The sequence below is a fragment of the Daucus carota genome, chromosome 1 (assembly GCF_001625215.2).
Source record: "Daucus carota subsp. sativus chromosome 1, DH1 v3.0, whole genome shotgun sequence".
Taxonomy (NCBI): domain Eukaryota; kingdom Viridiplantae; phylum Streptophyta; class Magnoliopsida; order Apiales; family Apiaceae; genus Daucus; species Daucus carota.
The window spans coordinates 38375241-38398175 of record NC_030381.2 but is presented as its reverse complement, the minus strand read 5'-3'; the positions used below and the strand labels follow the sequence as shown (position 1 = coordinate 38398175).

Here is a 22935-nt window from a genome sequence, read left to right as displayed (position 1 = left end):
TATCATAATTTAATTTAATTAAAGATTATCACATTGATTGGTATTGTAACTTAAAATTCCTACTTAATATATGTGAGTATTATCACATTCGACATCTATCAAAAGCTTTAAATTTGAATTCTAAAAAGAAATTTCTGTTTTATTTATAATCTAATTACTTAATTTAGAGCCCACCGACAATTTTAGCAAAAAAAATCACCCACAAAATTTTTCCAACAAACAAATATATATCAGATGATATATAATTGATTTTTTAATTTTTACCCGGACCTAATAATAATTTTTACTCCGGACTGAACCATCCTCTGCAGAGGCTGAGAGATAACTTATGTTTGAATTGTATATTTACTTGAAAAAGAAAAACCAAAAGAAAAAAACTGTATATTTTATATTCATATCAGTGGGGCTAAATTTGGTAAGAACATATAAGTAGCTCGTTTCTCCCCAATTCAATTCAATCCAATCAGATACAAAACCTAATCGATCTCTCTCTCGAATTCGCGAAAGCGGTATGTCAATTCAACTCTTATGCAATTTATTTTATCATCTCTCATTCATTCATGTCTTCGATTTAGCTTATTCTAACTTTTACTGGTTTTTGCAAGATTTAATCTTTCGTCTTTTGCTTAAAGTTTGCTCCTTTATGCCACTAATTAGCTCAAAGATCACTTTTTTCTGCTTCAATTATCAACACATATGCGTGTGTGTGTATGAATGTTTACACCCCTCACAGATGATTCAAAGATCATGTACAAGTCTTTTCTTGTAATATAGCTGATTCTATTTCTAAATTGAAGGTGTAGTTGAGGAACTAGTTTTGTCTTGTAATTCGATTTCAATGTAATGAAGATGTTCTCGGTGGCTTAGTGGCAATGGCTTCTGATATAAATCACCATCTCTAGGGAACTATAAAACATTTACTTTTAGTAGTGATGATAACAATCAGTTCTCGAACATGTGGTTTTTTTGTTAGAAGTGAAATTGCATAGTAATTAACAGTTCCCGAACATGTGTTTTTTTTCTTTGTTAGAAGTGAAACTGCAGACTTTAGAGGTTTAGATGATGTGGTTTACCTGCTGTCATTGATAGTGTAAATTAACTTATGGGGCGTTTGGATGGCAGGTGGGAATGAGAATGAGGGGTACGGGAATGTGGGGTATGGGAATGGGTATCCTAAGGGGTGGGTAAGGAATGATATACCCACCAAGTGGAATTGAGGTTCTTATTTCATACAAAGAATTACTAATCCAAACACCAACCCATGGGTTTGAGGTTCTGATTCCCGTTAACTGGGCTCATTAATTATGATCCAGACGCCCCCTTAATATCCGTTGATGCTTATGTACATCTATGACTCTTCCATGGCAATGTTTAGTCACTACTCGAATATGTTAGGAATATGCATGTTACCTTGTTTGTGGAGTGTATATTCATTTGGTTACTGAAGAAGGCGTGTAAAAGAGTAGAAGTTGATACAGGATACTTAAAACCATCATTTGAGGACATTGGAGCATCAAAATATTTAGTAAAAGCTAAACTGGGGTCATGTTTGCAAATCATACTTATCCATCAAATTTACTCACTTGTGAGCTATTGAGCTCTTATAAACACCCTTCGATATTCCTCATTTGAGAAGTTTGACTGGCAGGGAGTACTATGGCACCAAGGAAAAATAAGAAGAAAAAAGGGAATGTTGCTGAATCTACTCAATCAGAGTTACCATCCGAACAGAAAACTCCTCAATCTTTGAAACCTAAAAAGAAAACTGTGAAGAAGTCAGCTAATCAAGGTTCTGCAAGTAAGAAAATTTTGGACAAAGGAAATATTACAAATAAAGAAGAAAATCAAGTGAATGACGGTAATACTGCTGGATACACTAAAAAATCTTTGATTTTAGGAAAAATTACTCCAGAAAAGCCTAAAAATGAAGTAGCAAAGAAGTTCGCTAATCAAGAGGAAGGAGTAAAAATTACTGAAGGCCGAGGTGGAGATGATGATACAACAAATAAAAAAGACAACAAGTTGAAGACTGATAAGAAAAGAAATGTTGCAAATAATCTGAGGCATGAAAAAAGCACCCAGAGAGATCAGACGGCAGAGAAGAATCTTGGTGGGCTGATTTTCATGTGCAACAGAAAAACTAAATCAGATTGTTTTCGCTACCAAGTGATGGGTGTCTCAGCAAACAAAAAAGAGGTTGTGATGGGTATAAAACCTGGACTCACTCTTTTCCTATATGACTTCAATCTTCGACTTCTGTATGGAATATACAAGGCATCGTCTGCGGGTGGCATGAAGCTTGAACCAGCTTCTTTTGGTGGAGCTTTTCCTGCTCAGGTCTGTTCTATATATGTTATTTAGCTTCTCCAGGTCTGACCACCTATAATTTGGAACTCGCCTGTTACTCTAATTGGTTTTACAGGTTCGGTTCAGGGTTCACAAGGACTGCCGTCCATTACCTGAGAGTGTATTTAAAAAGGCAATCAAGGATAATTACGATGACAGAACACACAAATTTAAGACTGAGTTAACTATTGAGCAGGTGTGAAGCTCCATTCCTTCAATTGTTACTTATTATATGTACTGCCAAGTTTCAAATGTGGTTATCGATACTTGTCGTAGTTTACATATCTTCCCCTGTTTCATGTAGGTAAAGAAGCTAACACGCCTATTTCAAGCTGTCCCATCACTGCAGTCAGATGCAAATTCTTCTCTTCACAAACCTTCGCCAAGCATCTACCTCCCACCTCCAGAGTTGGTTGAAGAGACCCGTGCTGGTAGATCATTCACAGATCAATATATTAGCAGAAATTCAGCAGCTGAATATCGTATTCCCTTTAATCATGAAAAGGTGGCAGAGAAATATATCCATCCCAACCATGTACCTTCTTCTAGTCCTCTTTTTCTTTCGGAAAAAGAGTACAGAAGTTATGGGCTTCGTGGAGAAAGGCCTGACTCTGCTATTCCAGGACATTCGTTTGGTCCTTATAGAGGTAATCAAGAAGGGGAGCAGCCTTGTAGGAATCTGGGTTCGTCGAGTGGCGCTGAAACCTTGACGCCGAGAGGAAGTACACACTCTGATGAACTTTTTCTCAGTGAAAAAGATTATCGGACTTATGGACTCAGGAGGCGGAATGAAGGACCTCAAAAGAGTTCTTCAATAGAATATAGACCTACTTTCGATGGTTACCATACTGTGGATATGTATAATCCTTACCATGACAATACCACCTCATTGGTGAATCGGTATCTGTTGCCTCCATCAGAGCCTTTGGAAAATAAGCAGTTGAGCCAGACTTATGGCAGTGATACCAGAAACAATTTTGGCAGAGTAGCTTCGGATGAAAGAGAGAGGTTGTATTCGAGATATGCCTCAGGTTTGCCTTCAGATTACAATAAAGAATTCCACCACCTCGCAGGTGAAGTTAGATCAAGATCTTCTCCAGTTTCTTCTCGGTATTCTTTTGCTGGCCCTTCTGTGTTGTATCGCTGACTCGACATTGCGTCTGAATTTAAGATTTCTAGTTAGAAGTGTTTTGCAAGCAAGTGAGCAGTGCCTGACTAGTCCCCAGTAAGTCACAATGAAAGCAGCATTATAGCTTGTACACTACATCTTCCCCTGCTGAATTTTTCACTGTTTGTAACATTTTTTAGCATATTCAAAGTTTGAATTATTATATAATGCATAACTTTTTGGAAATAAAGTGGAGTTTCCTGCTAATGGGGATTGACTTGCAATCTTTGGTTTGTTAAATGAAAGCCTGCTGCATTATCACTATAGATTCAAGGTGTGACTTTAGGCATTGCAAAACTTCTATAGAGGCTCAAATCGCTCACATTCCGTCATTTTTCATCGATAATAGACAATACTGTCATTACAATTGGAAATCTTAGAGGCATATAGATAGAGTATGATGCCTGAAGACTTTTATTGTGTCACATCTATAGGTCTACAAGTTGAATCATCAGTTGTTGGTTGGACAATAATGCTCTTGAGTTCTTTAAAATAAATATTCTTGTGTTGTGATTCAAACTTCCATGTGGTGTTCAAGATAATGATTCCTTTGAGCTTAGTTTGGTTTGTATTGCCTCGTCTATATTCTTGGTATAAGTTCGTTAAGAATTTATCTTCTTCTCCAGCATTGAATTCACTTTTTTGGTGGTAGGCAAATATTCCGCACCTGCATTATTCTTTTTTCCTGTTTATACTATTCTGCTTCAAATTGTAGGACGTACATGGACTTCTGTTGTATGTTCTAAACCTCTGATGCATCTCTGATAGCAAAATGGTCAATCAGGAAACTGGGATGAGGGTAAAGTGGAGAGGAGTTAGAGTTCAAAGATCCTTCTCAGAGTCATGTATGGAATACGAAGCCTAGTTAGTGATGTTCTATAAATCCAATTCATTTGTCGATAGAGCTGGGAGTTTTTGCCTTTCAGTTCCCCCTTTGATCAATTTCTTCGAGAATTCTGCTCCGACAATTCAGTCATTACCACTCATTACTGTTCGTCAGCTCTCTCCAATTCAATCTGCATGTTTCTCATTGTTGGTGCTAAGGCTGTCCACTGACCAGTAAAGCTCCAAGTCCAGTCTGGTTGTCTGAGAGACTACAATGTGTGTTTCATTTAGCTTAGTAATGCATTAGTTTAAACATCATCGTTTTAAGCATGGCTTCATATCTGTTAGCTTCAAGGACACACATATTTACTCTTGCAGAAGATAATCCAATTAAATATTATTTTCATATGTGAAAAAAACACTAAAGTGAGGGCAGCTGTGGTCAAATTTTCGTGCTTACAAGAAACAACTCTTCTGCTATTCATCATCATTCATAATCTGTAAGTCTGTAAGCAGTTTTTGATGAAGTGTGCCTCATGACTCACGTGTGGATATCAGCTTCTTGCATAAATTGAATGACATGTTTCAAAGTTTGACCAGGGTTGTATAATTTGAAGTTTGAAACATGTTTGTTAACACGCTGATTTCATATTGAACAAAAATTTTAAAATATATTTAATTCCTCCGTCCCAATTTTTCAGTCCCCTTATTTCTTTGTCTCGGAAAGTTGTCTATATTGAGTTATGATAAATCATGTACATGTTAAAATTTTGAAATAATATAAATTTTAGATAACATACGATAATAAATCATGATTGAATAAAACATGAATTTTGACTGTGGTAAGAAAAAACAAACGGAGAGAGTAATTTTCATCATCCTTGTACTGGACATGAATAACATTAACATAGAAATATAAATAAGTTTAGCTCATGCGTTACTCCCCAAAACTACAAATGACTTATGAAATGGATTATAGATATCATAGATTGAAAAATCTTCATACACTTATTTAAGACTCAAGAGTATGCTTGAAAAATAGACTCCTACTACTACTTTGTGTTATAACAATCCAATTTATCATTTTTTCCGGAAATAATGTCTCTAATATTATTATCAAAGAAATTGATTACAAATATAATTTTACAATTCAAAATACTAGATCTTACGTACATCTATTTTCACTTATTAATATCGGTGTTTTGAAATTCTAAACACTATTTCATGTAACATTTCACATTAAAAATACCTGATTATGTTATGTTTTGTAGGGTTTTTTTATTTTAAACGCAACACGATATAACGTTTCTTTCTAAAAATTAAAACACTGAATTATCTAGGATTAATAAGTGATCTTTTGAATCTTTTCTTCCAAAACTCTGATATTTTAAACACTGGTTGTGAAAATTATGATATATGAGACTTTTTCTCTTTAATTTTTTTTAATAATTTGCATATTTTACAAATATCGTTTCATAGATATCGAGGTGGGTGAGATCTTGGCAAAAAAGAAAAATTATTATCATAGTTGAATTATCTCGACGCATTTTTGTGCTATTATTTTACTCCCTTCGTCTGAATGATATATATTGGAAAACGTGTGGACATAACACGGGCTTTAATATTTTTATAAAATGTAGTTTTATAAAATATTTTTAAGATTTTTGTTTTTCTAAAAATTTAATTTAAAATAATAAATTATTGAATTATATTTTATAGGATCATTAAAATACGTACGATTTAGTGAAAAAAATATCTATAATTGGGTGAGACGAGTGAGACGGAGAGAACGGTATATTAAAAGAAGTGTTTTAATTTTAAGAGTGCGCAAATTTATTAAATTGGAATTTTTTGTTTCGTCAGTGCTCGACAAACAGTAATAATTGACTTTATTTAATAAATAAAGAATGATAAAGTTCAAAAAAAACAAGAAAGTAGTAGTGTATAGACCTCTAGGTGGTCTAGGATATGGACATCCCTTGTCATATATTTTCTTTTCATATTATACCAAGCACGTTTTAGGATCATCTATTATCAGTCGTGCAAGCGTATGAGTATCTAACCTTCCCAGCTGTGAGCCAAGCTTCCGGGGATAAATTTAAAATTATGATTTGTGGCTTAAATTATTGTTTAGATATTTATATTATAGATGAATTAATTATTAAATTATTAAAAAATGATGGATTATTTAGTTTAGTGTTGAAAGTGATTTTATTAAAAGAATCAAAAAAATAAAATAAGTTGATCAAAAAATATGTTCTACTAACCTTTGATTTTATATTAATTATTAATTTATTTCTAATTAAACAATTTCTCTATACAGTTAAAAAATCTAATATCTAATTTCCTTATAAATATAAGAAATTGTAATAATTATGCTAAAACATTTGTTTTCTCAACTATAAACACCTGAGTATTAACAACAATCGTTTGCAGACCCAATATTATAAATTACTCTTTCTCTCTCTCATTTTATGTTTCTTTTTGGTAACGTCACAAAAAGAAAAAAGAATGAATCTACTATAAATAGTATTTTTCACTGTTACATCTATCATATCTGTATTTTATACTTTGTTTATTTTATACTTTTTTTATTAAATAAACAGTATTACTACTTTCTTCCAATCTATTATAAAATTTTAGTAAATGCTGCCACTTTACCTAATTTTCAACTAATTTTTTTTTATTATCTTTTTCTTAATATCTCTGAAAATCTAACTAGCTAACATGAAAGGGGATGGAGGGAGTACTATAAAAGTAGAGGAGCCCACTTGTGGTGTAGTGTACAGGATTAGAATCCCACTTGACATGTTATGCTACTACTCCGTGTCAACTCTTCTCCTTTGGCGGCTGGCTGTCCCACATTTCCAGTCAATATCTTAGAGTACTCTATGAGTTACCAACCGACACTGGGTTTTACAATTCAATCCTGGATTAGAGATGATCAGTTATTAAAGTTAATCTGTATATTATATTTTTAATTTTTTTATAAACAAAAAGAAAATATGAAAAAAGAGTGTTTAATGAACCTGATATATGTTCTCAAAATTAGTTCAAGATGGGAGGACATTGATGAATTAGTACTGTAATTAGTCTTAATAATATTGAATTTGGAATAGGAAAACTCATCGATCTTGTTTTTACACAGATACTTCTTTCGTCCCAAAAATATATGTCATTTTTGATAACTATTGATGAACTACTTTTATGTCATGTCACGAGGGCTCTTCATTTTATTTTGATCAAGATTTCATGAGCGAATTTGAAAATTTTAGTTTCGTAATTGTAGACGGTTATAATTTCTTTAGTAATATTTTTATAAATTGAAAGTGTGTATATTTTTTAAATTTTTTATAATTTTAGAATCCAAATCGAATCGACTGAAACCAAACTGAGAATTTTGAAAGTTAAACTGATCCAACGATTTAGCTTTGGTTTGAATTTTCAATTTTAAAATCTGAAATTTTTTTAATTCTCATTACGATTTTATCCTAAAACCGTCCCCGTCCCGTCCCCTCCCCTCCACCGGTGTTTAGGCTAGAGGTTATAAGTCGAACAAAGGGACGGTTAAGATAGTGATCACCACTCCAAAGACTCAAGGAGGGACTACTTTTGTAGTGCACACAAATTTTATATGCACAAGACATAGGAGGAACGATTGATTCGAGTGCCGCACACGACACAACAATAATATTAGTGTGGAGTATTCAACTAGTGAGGCCGGTGAGCACTCCCAAAACAGCATAACACTCTCTCCCTTGCACGTTTCAAACTAATGCAAATTAAGCATATAAGTATGATTTTACTTGATAATGGTGGTGATGGATTAAATTAGTGTACTCTACCTCCTTACGGGATAATCAAGAAGAGGATGCTCCTTTGTCTCACATGACTAAACTTATGTGATTGAAAATTTCTTCCGATTTTAAGTGTATTGACCTCTTCTTTAGATCATTTAACGAACTCTCATTAAATATTTTGAGTTTTTTTAGGATATTTTGGGTTAGTTATCCTTGTATTCCTTTTTAAACTTTTGTTACTAAAGATATATATACTCCCATCTCCTAACAAGTTTTTTACGTTATTTTTTGATACGTATTTTGAGGCTCCTATAAAATATAATTTTATAATATTTTTTTTTCTCTGAATAAAAATTTGACGTTTAAATTTTATTCAAAAAAAAATAATAAAAATATTGTGCAATGATACTTTATAAGAATTTCAAAATACGTGCACACATAGACAACCTTTAGGACGGAGGAAGTAGTGAATATTAGACGAGAACAATATATATGAGTATAGCCATTTTTTTTGTATTTTTCCAAAACTATGAAACAATTATTTTGCACGACAACAAATCTTAAACAAATAAGAAAAGAATACACGTCACTTATTTCAAATTTTTATTTTTACCGGTGATTCTAAAAAATGCATGGTAATTTCTGGTGTGGTCAAGTGTGCTCACACAATGTAACAACTCATATGCAGGATAGAAGGTTCTAATGGGTCTCATCAAACAGTATAATTTCCTAACTTGAGTTTCAGTAAGCACAACACTTGTTAAGCATGTTTTGCAACATTTATATACAATGTAATATAATTGTCACTCTTAGAAAAATGGGTGGCTTCATCCTTCTTATTCTTACTTTCTGGAAATTCTTTCTTTCTGGAAGTACTGAACTAACACTTCCAATCTTGCTTTTTAGCTGTTTCACTCCTGCTCCTATTTTTTCAAATTCTGTCATATTTACCTTTATAAAAAATTCAAAAATAACTTCAAATTCTTGCATAGTCAAATGTTTAATATTATAAAATATTCAGACACTGTGTCGGCATGTCATTTTAAATATTGCAGCTATTTTGGCAAGAAAGGCATAGCTGGTACTACTTTGACCATTTGACCACTGCGTGCTAAAATTTTCAATTAAAGCATGTTACAGTTTTACCATAATTTATATCGACCCATCATTCAATGTTGCAGTCATAAGCTGGACAAATAAGAAAATTAATTTAAAATTCGTTGGATACATTCCATTTAGGCGTAATTTTTATTTCGAGAAGTGTAAATTGTCAAAGTAATTCAACAGAAGGATGTAAATATAAGATATGTTAAACAACTTTCTCCAAAAGAGTCACAATAATTGTGTAATTTTCTCAAAGGTACTTAGCATTATAATCGTATAACATATTGTTCACTTTGTTTTAAACTTTAAAATGCTTTTCATATTTGTTCACTTAGTCCAATATGCATTAGTACAATCCGTTTTTCTTTATAAGTATATAATATATTAACCAGTTGTAATCGTAATAAATTATAAATTCGTTTTATATATAAATGGTTTCTAGTTCAATAAATTTTATTTTTATAAAATCTTAATAATATCTTCCTAAATATTTATATACACATTTGTAGAATTAATAATCACATATAATATTAAATATAGATACATCAATTGTAAATGTAATTCCATAGATCAAAGATTTTGACTATGTTGTCAAATTGATTAGCCATGTTGGTTAACCTGTTATAACCTTATTTTATCTTCTGAAAAGATGAACTATGTTCTCATTAGAAATGATGAAAAGATGGTGATGGACCCTCTTTAGTGTTATGTGATACTTCTATTCAACATGTATAGAATCATTTTAACTTAATTTTCTATGGTGTGCAGTTATTGACCATATATTTATTATAATGATTTATCCTTTCAAGCTATAATTATTATCATACATGTCGTATGCATCGAACTTATTCCTCTGTGAAATGTCAAACATGTACGCAATGCAAAAAGGTATGTGCTCTGTTAGATGATTTATTTTTCTTTGTTAAACTTGAACTTCTCAAATATCAAATATGATTATAATATAAGAAATTAAATCAGCTTTAATATTATATGAATGTTGAATTTCAGGTACCTGTTATAAGGTATTCTTTAAATTTGATTTATTTGGTCCGGATAATCATCTACTTCATAAAACCTAAAACTTATTAAGTATTCTAAATTACAAAACATTACTCCCTCCGTCCCCCTGAGTTATATACATTGGGGGACGGGGACGCGGCACGGACTTTAATGCTCCCGTAAAATATAATTCTATAACTTATTTTTAAGATTTTTCTTTTCTGTATAAAAGTTTGAATGTCATATTTTTATTCAGAAAAAGAAAATTTTAAAAATAAGCTATAGAACTATGTTTTATAAGAGCATTGAAGTGCGTGTCGAGCAGTGAAAAAGAAACGTATAGAATTAAATGGGACAGAGGGAGTAACTAATAGACGATCAAATGTTCTAAATATTCCTCATTTAATGAAAATTTCTGATTAATCTAAAAAATATTTCACTAACTTATCCGTTTTTTTTAAGCAAACTAACTTATCCGTTATGCTCCAATTTGACTACAAATCCTCGTTTCATCAAAAAAGTTTGTGATAAATTCTTAACTAGCATGTCTACCAGTTGATTTTCATTCCCGATTTTTACCGGAACAATGTAACTCAAGTAATTCTGTAGCAACAGTGTGGCACTGCCACTACACCTGTGAAGAGATTCCCAGCAGAGTGGTGTAAAATAACATAAATAACATACGTTTCTTGAACTGATGAGTTTGAGTTCGCAGAAGAAAGGCTATTAGGTTGTACACGTGAAGAGGAACTACACAAAAATATAAACAGTAGGCCTCTACACAACACTTCTAGAAGAAATAGGCTGTCTTGTCTTTTTATTTCTTTGTCATGAGATAAATAAATGTCATTACCTTCTAGAAGCTCTTATTACATATCTCAGCCCATTCATCTATCCGCATCCTACTTTAATCTTGATCCTAGAATTCTCAACTCATCAACTATATAAAGCACTGCCCTCAACGTTACACTTTCAAACTCACAATTTTTTATAACGTGACTTTGCACCCGAAAGAATAATATTATTTTTATCATCATGTAGTATAAATATGTGTTGAATGCTTTTGTTGTGAGCTTCACATGATAGAAGTCTTACACATTTTACCAAGTCTTTTTTTGTTGTAGGGAAACTAGGATCAAGTTGTGTTTAAGGTTTGGACAGTATGGATGGGAGGAACTGGAGCTGGCATAATGTGGTTGATGTGTCTCCTTTTTTGTTGTACGAGTCCACGGGGGATTCTGAGGTTAATTCTGAGATGAATTTGGAGAATTTGGAGATGAAACAGTACGAGGCTGATGATGCTATGTCGTGTTGTTCGGACTCGTATGATAGTACAGCGTTCGGGAAATGTTATGGTGATCGTGATAATGAATGTGTGCAGAGTTCTAAGAAGAAGTCGAAGAAGAAGGAGGAGTACTACGCGAGATGTCTCAAGAAGAAGGGGAAGAAAAAGGAGCAGGATTACGGGTATAATCCTAATTATAGGGATTGTAATGATGACGATGATGAGGATGATGGCGCGATTAATCAGGTGTGGAGTAGTTGCGGGAAAATGGGGTACGTTGTGTCGAGGCAGCAGAAGAAGAACGGGAAATCTAATGTGATGGAGCCTAAAGAGGAGAATGACAAGTTGTTCTGGGACACTTGCTTAGGTTCTTGAGGTTCTCTGATTTTTATTTCGTAAGTTTTGATCTTTTTTAGGTAGTGTTATGTTTGTTTTGGATGATAAAATCTGGGCTAAAAGTCCTTTTTTCCGAAAGTCTGATTCATTGAAATATAATCATGGATTATGATCTTCGGAAAACAAACAAACGTAGCCTACTTGTCCGGAGGTATGATAATCAGGACAAACCTCTGATCCGATCAAGTTTAGTATCATATGTTTCTGCTTTTGGTTGAGAATCAAAGCTTTAAACAGTTCTAATCTAATCGAACTTCTGTGTCAATGTTTCAATGTAAGTATGTAACAAGGAGATGTCACTGGTTTTTTGGCAGGCGGTCCTTTAACACGTTCTCGATAACAAGAGACTAATGGTTCAAATCTCAGCTTTGCTTTTAGCGTGTGAATATCCAAATCTATCTATTAATCATCTTCTTAAGAAAGAAGCAACAAACGGAATTTGGCAAAGTGATATTGAAATTCATTTTCCTTCACAGACAAGCAAGTGTGGATGTATATATCTTTATTTCGGATAATATGTCAATATTACTTTTCCTCCAGTTCTCATTTTCTCATTGCTTTAGGTTAAACCAGTAAAATATACTTTTCATTTGATTTGAATTTTTCTCTCTTTGCATTCTTGACAAGGAATTAGTGAACCGTTCAACTTTGAAAACTTGGCGTGAACATTTTACTAATATTGAAGGGACAGTGCATTCTGATAAAAATGAAGGGTAAAAGAAGGACCTGTCAGCTGAAGAACACAGGCTGCGTACATCAATATCTTGTACTGGCAAAGTAAATTAGTTTCACTGTGGAGGTACCGTGTACTAATATCTCGTAAAATAGCTCTGGACCACGAATTATGTTTCTGTCTAGGGTTCGTATTTTTTTTACAATTAATAGTTATGCTTATATATGATTTTATTTCACTGAAAGACATACGTCTGATTTTTTATGTGAATGCAGAGGTCACGGGTGTGTATCCACGCTTTAGACACAATTGATAGCAATATATCTACTTATATATGATTTTTTTTTCGTTGAAAGACAAAACGCCTGATTTTTTATGTGAATGCAGAGGTCAGGACGTGTATCCGGGTTTTAGACACATATTCTAAGATTTCCTATCTATTAGCGTCTAAAGCTTGTAACTGGTATCGTCATGGACCATCTTCCTTGGTTTAAATGCAAATAAACCATATTAGGTAGGAGTATATGATCCTCCAGTGTCTCCTTTTCATATCATATTATTTTAGTATAAATTCAGGCAACTTTAACTTTAGAGATTTTATTATAGCATAAACATCAAAGTGGAATAGATTAGCACGTATATATTCTATATTTAGTCAGAGTTCTACATGTATTATTGTTCATGACCGATTCAAGATGATGAAAATTATTCTTCCAGTGTGTCACCATAATTGCTACAGAGTAAAAGAAAGCAAACCATTGGAAAGTATGCAGGGGACTTCAGAGTTCAGAGGGTCTTCTTGTTGCTCTGAAATTAGTTTTCTGACAAAAAATTGGTGTGCTTTCAATGGCAAAATAATCGGTGGATCGCAATCATATGTGAGTATTTAAATTTTTATGATTCAACGCGAAGAGTAGGACTAGGATAATAGGAAACGGAATCCTGCCTAAAGCATTTGAACGCAAAGAGTGGGATAATAGAAAACGGAATCAGACTTAAAGCAGTTTCGTGGATCAGCAAGCATAATGCCTATTTCTTATTCTTGGTAAAGTTTCAAAACATGATCTCTCTATCACACAAATCTTCCTCAAAGAATCCAACTTTAAGCAATTTCAAGCATAAATCTCTACCATTGTAAAGAATCCTGGCTTTTCAATATATAAAAGCATAACTTTAGACTTTGATACTAAACTAAACCAACCAAGTCACATTCAATTTGATTGCGTTTGAACTTATTTAGTACAGGACATTGACAAAAGAAATGAAAGTAGAAAGTATAATGGCAGTCACATTCACACTTTCTGGACAGCGTTTCAATTTTTAAAGGGTCGGTCAGATTGTTCTGCATCAAATTCGACATATTCTTGTTTCGGGTTTTCAGTTTTTTACCATAACTCGACATTATTATTCTGCTACCTGCATCTGGCAACATAGCCAACAGGAAACTTCAGCCCTGAGCTGAACAGAAGGTTAAACTAAACAAAGCAGAGTAGTTATGACTTATGATCGACCTAATTGGATAACTTAATGAAAAATTTACAGGACAAGATGATGAGATATTCATGCGTTGCAGACTAGTGCATAGTTTGAAGCATAAACAAGCGTTGGATATCCTGAATCGACTGACTTATCTACCATGTCAACATCACTGGCAAATTTGTAGTTTGGAAGGTTCTGCTTCTGTTGAACTCAAACCCGAATCTTCTTCATCGCTGATGCTTAGACCAGAACTCCTAATAATTCGTCTATCAAATATCGAAGCACCAGATGCTGTACTGAAGGTTGAACCAATCTCAGGGCTTGATATTTTCAAGTGCCCCTTGAATGTCCTGACACTGTTCTTTGTGTTTTCAATGTTAATCATTGGCTTCAAGGAGCTTTCTTCTATCTCACCAAATGACCCAACTTCACTTTCGCTTTCACTGCTGGCATTATAGGGGCCGTTTGGGCAAGCTTAAAAAAAGTGATTCTCTGCTTAAAGTAAAGAAGTGGATCCGAAGTGAGAAGTAAATAAGTTAATAAAGTGTTTGGAAAAGAAGCAGAAGCTCTGAGAGAGAAGTTAGCATTTTCAGCTTCTTAAAAGTGCTTCTACTTCTTTACACAAACAGGTCAGGAAAAGCAGAAGCCAGAAGCAGCTTCTGCTTCTTCAATACAAACAGCCCCATAATCTTTGTGTGCATTATGATCTGTTTGTGGTCCTCTCCATTCAAAGCTGGTATTCATCTCATGTTGACTGTCAACCTCCTCATCAGTGTGCCTATCAAAAGAACAATATGACATTGGTGAATATCCTGCGATTGTAGTCTCCTCACGCTCCCGTAATGCTTTCAGTATCAGAGTCTTGAGCAAATTCATGACTTGCACAGCATGCATCAGAGCTGTCAATGGATCGGACATCTGAACCAAGAAAAAACATTTAAATTTTATAAACTGAAGAACATATCCAAATTCAACAACCCCTTTAAAGTTAAAGTATTTACCTGTGTCATATTTGGGGCAAAAACCATGGCAATGTTCCTAGCATTCATTTTGTTGGAATCCTCCTGCTCAACAACATCAGCCATGAGATCAATTGCCCAGTTGAGTAGCGCTGTCTCGGTTGGTTGTAGCTGTTTCACAAGCTCAACGGATTTATCTTCAGTATTACACTGTAACACCTCCTCTGGGGAAAGTCCATCTAGCACACCAGAAGGTAGTTCACGGAACCAGGCTTTAATCAAACCAGCCAAACAGTGAACATCAATGTCTTCTGGTACAATTCCTCTGTTCAGCTGATCCCGAACATGTTCCTCTTTGCTGTTTTCAGGGTTTATGCGGAAGATACCTTCTGCCTGCAATTCATTCAGAGAAACCAATCAGAAAAATGCTTGCAAAATGTTTCATGATGACAGTATGATCATGCTAATCTAACAAATTTTACCTTTAAGCCTTTTTGCGTGTATAACCTCTCCTGCATTAGCAAGAGAATTGTTGGAACACTGTTCCCTCTTAAATCATAAGAGCATTGCATTGATTGTGCTGAAACTCCAAACACGCTAATACTACAAGACAGAAATGAGAAGTAAGCACAATATTTTTTTTCCAGGGGAGAACAGATTACTAGATTCAAGATATATCATATATCACCAAACTACTTTTGTTGGATTATTTCAAATCCGTTGTGAAAGGGGTATGTGATGGTTAGTAAGGGTGAGGGAAGCCACGATCCTACAAGGTAAGATCTGGGGCTGAGATAGGTATACTGGTATCACGGTCATAGTTACAAGGATCTTTAGTTGGGTGCCCGATAGGCTAGGGAGTCTGATCACATCCCCCAAATGGGATAGGGACCCCGATCACATGGTACAAGGATGCTATTCTCGTGGGTGTCAAGCTCAGATATGTGAATCCCCTTCAAGGTATAATTTTTCTAAATGCATGAACAGTTCTAGTTGACTTTGGTAGATTATGTTGAGCTATGACCTCTTCATTCCTTGTAGTCTGCCTAGGAGGAGTCTGATCAACAACATTTTGGCTTGCTGATGAAGTTTGACCTCTGGATTCATCCAATGTAAGCTTAGACATCTTATCCAAAGTTTCTTCAAGAGATGGAGTGGATTCAGTAGCTTTATTGCCTTCTGAAGTTGTGGCAGTTGACTTGTCAGCTTGCTGATTCCCAGTTTCCTTCACTGTCAGCTTGCTGCCAGTACCTGTACCTGCACATTCTTCCTCATCCCTTGCAAGATCATCAGTAGACTCTTGAAATGAAACATCAATAGACTCTTCAACAGTATGTTTAGCAAGGTTATACACTCTATAAGCACGACTTGTTAAAGAATAACCCAAAAATATAGCTTCATAAGATTTAGAGTCGAATTTACCATCCCTATCAATGGTTTTGAGTACGAAGCACTTAGATCCAAAAACTTTGAAGTAGCTGATGTTAGGCTTCTTTTTCCTTAGCAATTCATAAGGAGTCTTGTTGAGAATTGGCCTGATAAGCACTCTGTTAAGAACATAGCTTGCTGTGTTGACAGCTTCTGCCCAAAAGCTTCTTGGCAGCTTGCTCTCCTGCAGCAATGTCCTAGCTGTTTCTTGTAAGGACCTGTTCTTACGCTCTACAACTCCATTTTGCTGAGGTGTACGAGGTGCTGAGAACTCATGAGAGATTCCTCTTTCTTCACAATAAGTAATGAAGTCTTTTTGGAATTCCCCACCATGATCACTTCGAATACCTACAAGTCTTGTATCTAGTTTGTTCTCAAGCAACTTGATTAGTTTCTCAAATTCACTAAAAGCACAATCTTTAGTAAGCAAGAATAATACCCAAGTGAATCTAGAATAATCATCAACAATAACAAAGGCATATTGTTTACCTCCAATACTCTTATAAGCTTCGGGACCAAAGAGATCCAAGTGAAGAAGCTCTAAAGGTTTAGAAGTAGATACCATTTTCTTTGCCTTATGTGGAGTCCTTGTTTGCTTTCCCAATTGACAAGCAGAACATGTCTCCATCTTGACATATTTAAGCTTTGGTAGTCCTCGAACAAGCTTCTTTGCTGACAGCTTGCTGAGATGATCCATATGAGCATGTCCAAGCCTTCTATGCCAAATTTCTGGATTATTATCCACAGCTGCTAAACAAACACCTGCCTCCTGTTCTTCAAAGTTCAAAACATATATATTTCCTTCTCGTTTTGCAACTAGAGGAGTTTTGTTAGCACCAACAAGTATAGTACATTCATCCTTACCAAAGTTAACAATATGACCATCATCAAATAACTGACTTATACTAAGCAAGTTATAAGTAAGACCTTTAACATATTGTACCTTGTTAATAGAAATGATACTATTACCTATAGTTCCTTTGCCAAGAATAGGAAGAGTTTTGCTATCACCAATTGTGACACGACCACCCTTCTTCATCTTCAAGCTTAGAAACTGAGATTTGTCTCCACTCATGTGCCTAGTGCATCCACTATCCAATATCCATTGATTTGGCTTTACTTTAGACACGAGACAAACCTACAAAACAAACACAAACAACTCAACGTTTTGGTACCCAAATTTTGTTGGGTCCAGCAGTGTTAGTTGATAAAACATATAGAACATTAAGATCAGATTTCTTGATCCACATTTGGACCACTTTAGAACTCTTCTTCCATGTTCTGCTGGTCTTATCAGCATACTGTCTTGGAGCTGTCTTCTGTCTGTTTCTGTTGTCAGCATACTGTCTGTGAGCTGACTTCCTTTCCCAGCTTGCTGATTGAGAATTCTTCATTGGACAATTATTAGCAAGATGGCCCTTCTTTCCACACTTGTGACAAGTCACCCAAGGCATGGCATAATTGTATGGAATGCCATTCTTCCCTTCATATCTCATTGAAGAAGTGGATGTAGAAGCTGCACCAATGCCTCCTTTATCATGAGAACCTTTAGCTTGTTTCATTATAGATTTGAGACTTTCTTCTCCTTGAACAAACTTTCCCATGGCTTTCTGAAGATCTTTGACTTCTTGCTCCAATGACTTGATCTTTTCAGCTTGAATAGAGATTTCGGCTAAGCTTTGGGATTTGCTTAACTCGAACGCCTCCAAGCTTGCATCCTTAGCTTTAAGATCTGCTCTCAGCGAGCTGAGTTCCTTCATGAGTGTATCATTCCTTCTTTGGATTTGCATGTTGTTCCCTTCAAGTTGTGAGATCTGTTCCTTGAGGGTAGCAATGATTCCACTACTAGCTTTGGCACTCTTTTCATTCAAGAAATCACCTATGACTTTCTTCAAATGAACATTTTCTTTCTCGAGCTCATAATTCTCATTCTTTAGATCAATGAGTTCCATTATTGATAAACAACTCTTATCCTGCATGGTTAGTTCACAAGTAGTTGTATCAATAGTATTTAATTCAGAATTAATAGAGTTTACCTCACTATTAGTGTCCGTATCTGAATCAGTTGTATCAATTGAGCCATCGAGACCAACAAGAGCCAAATTCACCATCTCATCACAAGAATCATCAGAAGCTGACTCATCTTCATCATCACTCCAAGTTAGAAGTGCCTTGGATTTCTTTTTGTTCTTAAAATCAGCTTGCTGTCTAGGCGGCTTTGACTTGTTCTTTAGCTTGTAGCAATCCCTTTTGAAATGCCCTTTCTTGCCACATTCAAAACATGCATCATCCTTTGGATCTTTCTTTGCACCAAAAGCTTTGCCCTTTTCTCGCTTCATTTTGTTTTTCTTTTCAATCATTCTCTTGATTTTCCTGGACATAAGAGCTAGATCCTCATCTGATTCTGTTTCCTCATCTGTTTCCAGCTTGCTGACAGAGGAGTGCAGTGCAAGATTCTTCATTTTCTCTGTTGGCAGCTTGCTGCTTTCTGAGCTGTTAGCTTCAATCTTAGCTTCAAATTGTTCCAACTCAGCAAATATAGCCAGGTGATCCATAGTATCAATGTTGAGAGCTGACTCCAATGCTGTGACTTTGGCACCATATTCGAATGGAACAGCATTTAGAATATTCATGTTGATTTCCGATTGAGGAATCTTTTTCCCAAGTCTTTCAAGACTGTTGAGAGTGACTTGGAATCTAGCTTGGCTTTCTCGAATGGATTCTCCCTTCTTGATAGCAAAGCTTCCAAATTCTTTCATAAGCTTCCCGAGCTTGACTTTCTTTAACGCCTTTGAGCCTTCGTGATATGTCTCCAATGCATCCCAAATTTCTTTTGCAGATTTGAGAGAAGAGACCTTGTCATATTCAGCTTGATTCAGCCCATTGATTAATGTACTCCTTGCTTTTCCATTGGCAGCAACCTTTGATAGCTCGTCCGCTGTGAGAACATCAACGTCCTTGACTTTGCCATCGCTATCACGATATTCATAAGGACCTCTTTGCACAACTCTTTGCATTAGGGGATCTCTGGATAGATGAGCCTCCATTTGGCCTTTCCACCAATTGTAGTTGTCAGAACCCGTGAGGAGGGGAGCTCTAAAATCGGACTTTCCCTGAAAGTTATCAGCCATATCGATCGATACTATTCCTGTTACAGAAGTATTAGTACAAACACAGCTCTGATACCAATTGAAATTACACACCTAGAGGGGGGGTGAATAGGTGTTATGGCTAATATGACCGATTTTTAATGTTACCGAATAGTTATACTGTCACAGACAGCTTGCTGTTAATTTCAGAGTAAACAGTCAGCTAGCTAACAATGCAGATGCAATGCAAAACAGATATAATCAGTAAGCTAGCAACACAGAGAATTTTAGCCAGGTTCGACCCCTAACCCTAATGGTCTACGTCCTGGTCCCCTACCAACTGGTAAGAGATTATATTATTAATCAATAATGTTAACAATTACAATGATTCAATAATATAACTCCCTTTATCCCTTGTTCCTGTTATCAGCTTGCTGAAACCCCTGAACCACGAACCAAAAGCTCTCCAAGACCTATACTTCCCAAGTATACTCTTCTAGCTAACTAGTCCCCTTGTTCCCTTGTTTCACAAGCTCGATACACAGCAACAAACCTTTACACTTTGAACAATACAATGTATGAGTATAATACAACCGAAACTATGAACTCAATATAGATATATAATCAAATATAAGTACTAGAGCTCAAGTAAAGATTTAGCAATGAAAGTGTGTTGTATTTCAGAAGCTTGAAGTGTGTTCTTGTTCTCTACCAAAACGGAAACCACACTCAAGTATATATACCATCATTCCAAACGGTCATAACTCAACAAACTATCCAACGTTCTTGGTCCAACAACCTCACGTTTAATTTGCTTGAATAATGAACGTTTGAATAATGTTATCTTTACTGAGTAAAAGATGTAAAGACGTTGTAAATATCTCAGTAAAACGTTTATGTATAAAACCATAATTTGAAATCAAATAGGAGTAGTTTTAGATAAGATCAAGTATGAGATAAAAACTCCTATAAGTTAGGAAATCGTTTTTGTTTGAAATTCTAATTTAAAACTGAGCTCTAATATTTATATAAGTCATATATAAATATTAAAGTCCTTACATATCGATTCCTAATAAATCTCCTTGCTTTTCGACTTTGATCCTTATCCATTTGTTATTCTGTTCACGCTGTTAGCTCGCTGATAAGCCTGAATGATAACCTGTAAGCTTGCTGACAGTTGAACATAACACTGAAACTTATTAAGCTGTTAGCACATGCATATATATCATTGATAGCTCGCTAACAAGCACCAGTTTTATGCTATTAGCTTGCTGGCAGTGTGATCATCAAAACCTTGAGAGTATCAATCTCCCCCTTTTTGATGATTACACCATATTTAGGAAAAGTAATAATACTCCCCCTGAATACAGCAATCTAATATCATTAAACCTTAACAAATATATCAATTCAGCACATACATCAGATATAACAAATATTTTATGCAAAGCAGAATATATTATGCAATCAGATATCAACCAAATCAAGTACTTGCATAAATAGATAGATAACCTAATAATCTGACCAGGATAAACCACCTGGATACAGATAAGCATCCCAAAACAACCAACTTAAACAAATTTAACTCAGGATAAACCACCTGAGAACCAAATTCAACAACTTAACAAACTTAGTCTGAAGCAAAAGCAAATAGGGCCAATAAAATACTTAAGCAGATAAACACTTAAGCAACAAAGTTTTATTTTACTAGAAATTCCTAAATTGTCTCCCCCTTAATCATCCAAAAGGGTAGAAATTCAGGTCTCCCCATCATCCTTGTCAGACTTTTCCTGTGCAAACTTCTTCTCGAGTTCCGCAGCAATACGATTCTGCTCCATCATCAAATTTCCAGCATCAGCATAGACAGAATCAGTGCCTGCAGCCTCCTTAAGAACATCCATGGCAGAACGTGGCCTAGGACTGTCAGTACCATCCTCAGTAGAAGTAAAAGTGAACTTGACATCAGAAGACCCGCAAGACCCAAACATCCTCTTGCGTAACTCATATTGAAGACTCCCAGAGCTGCACTTCTCGGGTGAGTTCCCTGTCTTTCCTCCAAAGACTATATCCTTCCAAAAATCAAACTGATTTGACAACTCTTGCATTTGTTCAGAGAGTTGCTTTTGACCATCTACCAACTGCTTGTGATTTGCTCGCAGTTCCTCCATGTAATCCAAAATCTCCTTTGCAGAAATGCCCAAATCGACACCAACAGACTGAGATGGACCTGGAGGTGGTGGTGACACCAAAACCTCAACAGTGGATAAGGTTCCATCTTTCTCCAGCTTCAAATTTGATTGAGCTAAACACTTGAGATCTAGAAATTCCTTTGCCTGAACACTCTCAGCCCCATCGCAATTAACTCCAAACCACTCAAAGACCCTAGTAAGGAGCAACCCATATGGAAGCCCAGCTGATGACTTCCCATCCACAACACTCATCATAGTTTTCAAAACTAAATCAGCCATATCAAATTGCTTCCCAGACAACAACATAGAAACAATTACCATATCTTGTGCAGACAGATTAGAACGAGTACCCATCCTAGGACTCACATTCTCAATAGAAACCTTAAACAGTGCATGAGCAAGTGGGATAATAGTGGTAGTAGACGGATAAGTGATATCAGCAGCACACTCTAGACCCGTAATCAAAGTAAATTGCTCCTTCCCAGACAAACCCTCAACATCCTTAAACCCTCTTTTAGTAAAGATAGACACAGGGGAGGGAGGAGTTTTCAAGATGGCATTCAAAAACAGTGGTGACAGAGTGATCTTTGTATCATTAACAAACGACACTACTTGACCAGATTCCATTTCAATTAAGTTCCCATAAAATTCCCGAACAAGAGACGGAAAACAGATTCTTGGTAAATCCACAAGAAAAGATTCAAAACCAAGTGCAGAAAATAGCTTAACCACACCGCAAGAATGAAAGGCCTTACCAGACAAGGGTTTTCCCAAGATGACCTTTCGACTAGCGAAATCAGAACCCTCACCCTTCTCTGCAGACTTTACTCGCTTCTTTCCAGATTTGTCGAGACCAGACCGCAAAACCCCTGATTGTTCATCACCGCTTTCAACATCGACCGGCGCAACAATCTCCTCAATATCATCTTCATCAACCAAAGCCCGCTTCTTAGAAATAGGAGTGTGACTCTTGATATTTGCTCGCGTCTTCATCCTCATGGCAACTCGAGCTCCAATCGTAGCAATGGCGAAGAATGTGTATCGGTTGAAAAAGATTGAAGAAACCCTAGGTTCGGGGGCGCTTTTAAAGAAGAAGTGATAAAGACTCGGGGAAAGGATAGACTTTAAACCCTTTTGAATCATTATCGGGGGATTTATTTTAGGAATTTTATTAACGAAACCGACTTTATTTAAATAC

The 22935-nt window shown here is 35.4% G+C and overlaps 3 protein-coding genes across 8 annotated transcripts; 2 read left to right on the top strand and 1 right to left on the bottom strand.

Annotated features, from left to right (window-relative positions):
- The first annotated feature begins 363 nt into the window (after positions 1-363).
- On the top strand, positions 364-3721 carry LOC108205207 (uncharacterized). Of its 4 annotated transcripts, XM_017375054.2 has the most exons (5): positions 364-509; positions 1649-1798; positions 1898-2337; positions 2423-2542; positions 2651-3721. In XM_017375054.2, exons 2-5 carry the CDS (start codon positions 1657-1659, stop codon positions 3491-3493), a joined length of 1545 nt encoding a protein of 514 aa, XP_017230543.1. In that variant the 5' UTR covers positions 364-509; positions 1649-1656; the 3' UTR covers positions 3494-3721. The 4 variants fall into 4 exon arrangements, with proteins under 4 accessions (XP_017230543.1, XP_017230542.1, XP_063939101.1 ...); XM_017375053.2 differs by having other exon boundaries at positions 1649-2337; XM_064083031.1 differs by having other exon boundaries at positions 370-509; positions 1637-2337.
- A 7486-nt stretch (positions 3722-11207) lies between these two features.
- On the top strand, positions 11208-12834 carry LOC108214732 (uncharacterized). Of its 3 annotated transcripts, none has more exons than XM_017386903.2 (2): positions 11208-11922; positions 12558-12834. In XM_017386903.2, exon 1 carries the CDS (start codon positions 11405-11407, stop codon positions 11900-11902), a length of 498 nt encoding a protein of 165 aa, XP_017242392.1. In that variant the 5' UTR covers positions 11208-11404; the 3' UTR covers positions 11903-11922; positions 12558-12834. The 3 variants fall into 3 exon arrangements, with proteins under 3 accessions (XP_017242392.1, XP_017242387.1, XP_017242401.1); XM_017386898.2 differs by having other exon boundaries at positions 12551-12834; XM_017386912.2 differs by lacking the exon at positions 12558-12834 and adding an exon at positions 12238-12523.
- An 894-nt stretch (positions 12835-13728) lies between these two features.
- On the bottom strand, positions 13729-16018 carry LOC108222317 (rho GTPase-activating protein 2). The gene is made up of 3 exons (XM_064083008.1): positions 15517-16018; positions 15077-15427; positions 13729-14993 (listed from the first exon to the last, which is right to left on the bottom strand). Exons 1-3 carry the CDS (start codon positions 15604-15606, stop codon positions 14706-14708), a joined length of 729 nt encoding a protein of 242 aa, XP_063939078.1. The 5' UTR covers positions 15607-16018; the 3' UTR covers positions 13729-14705.
- Positions 16019-22935: the final 6917 nt, after the last annotated feature.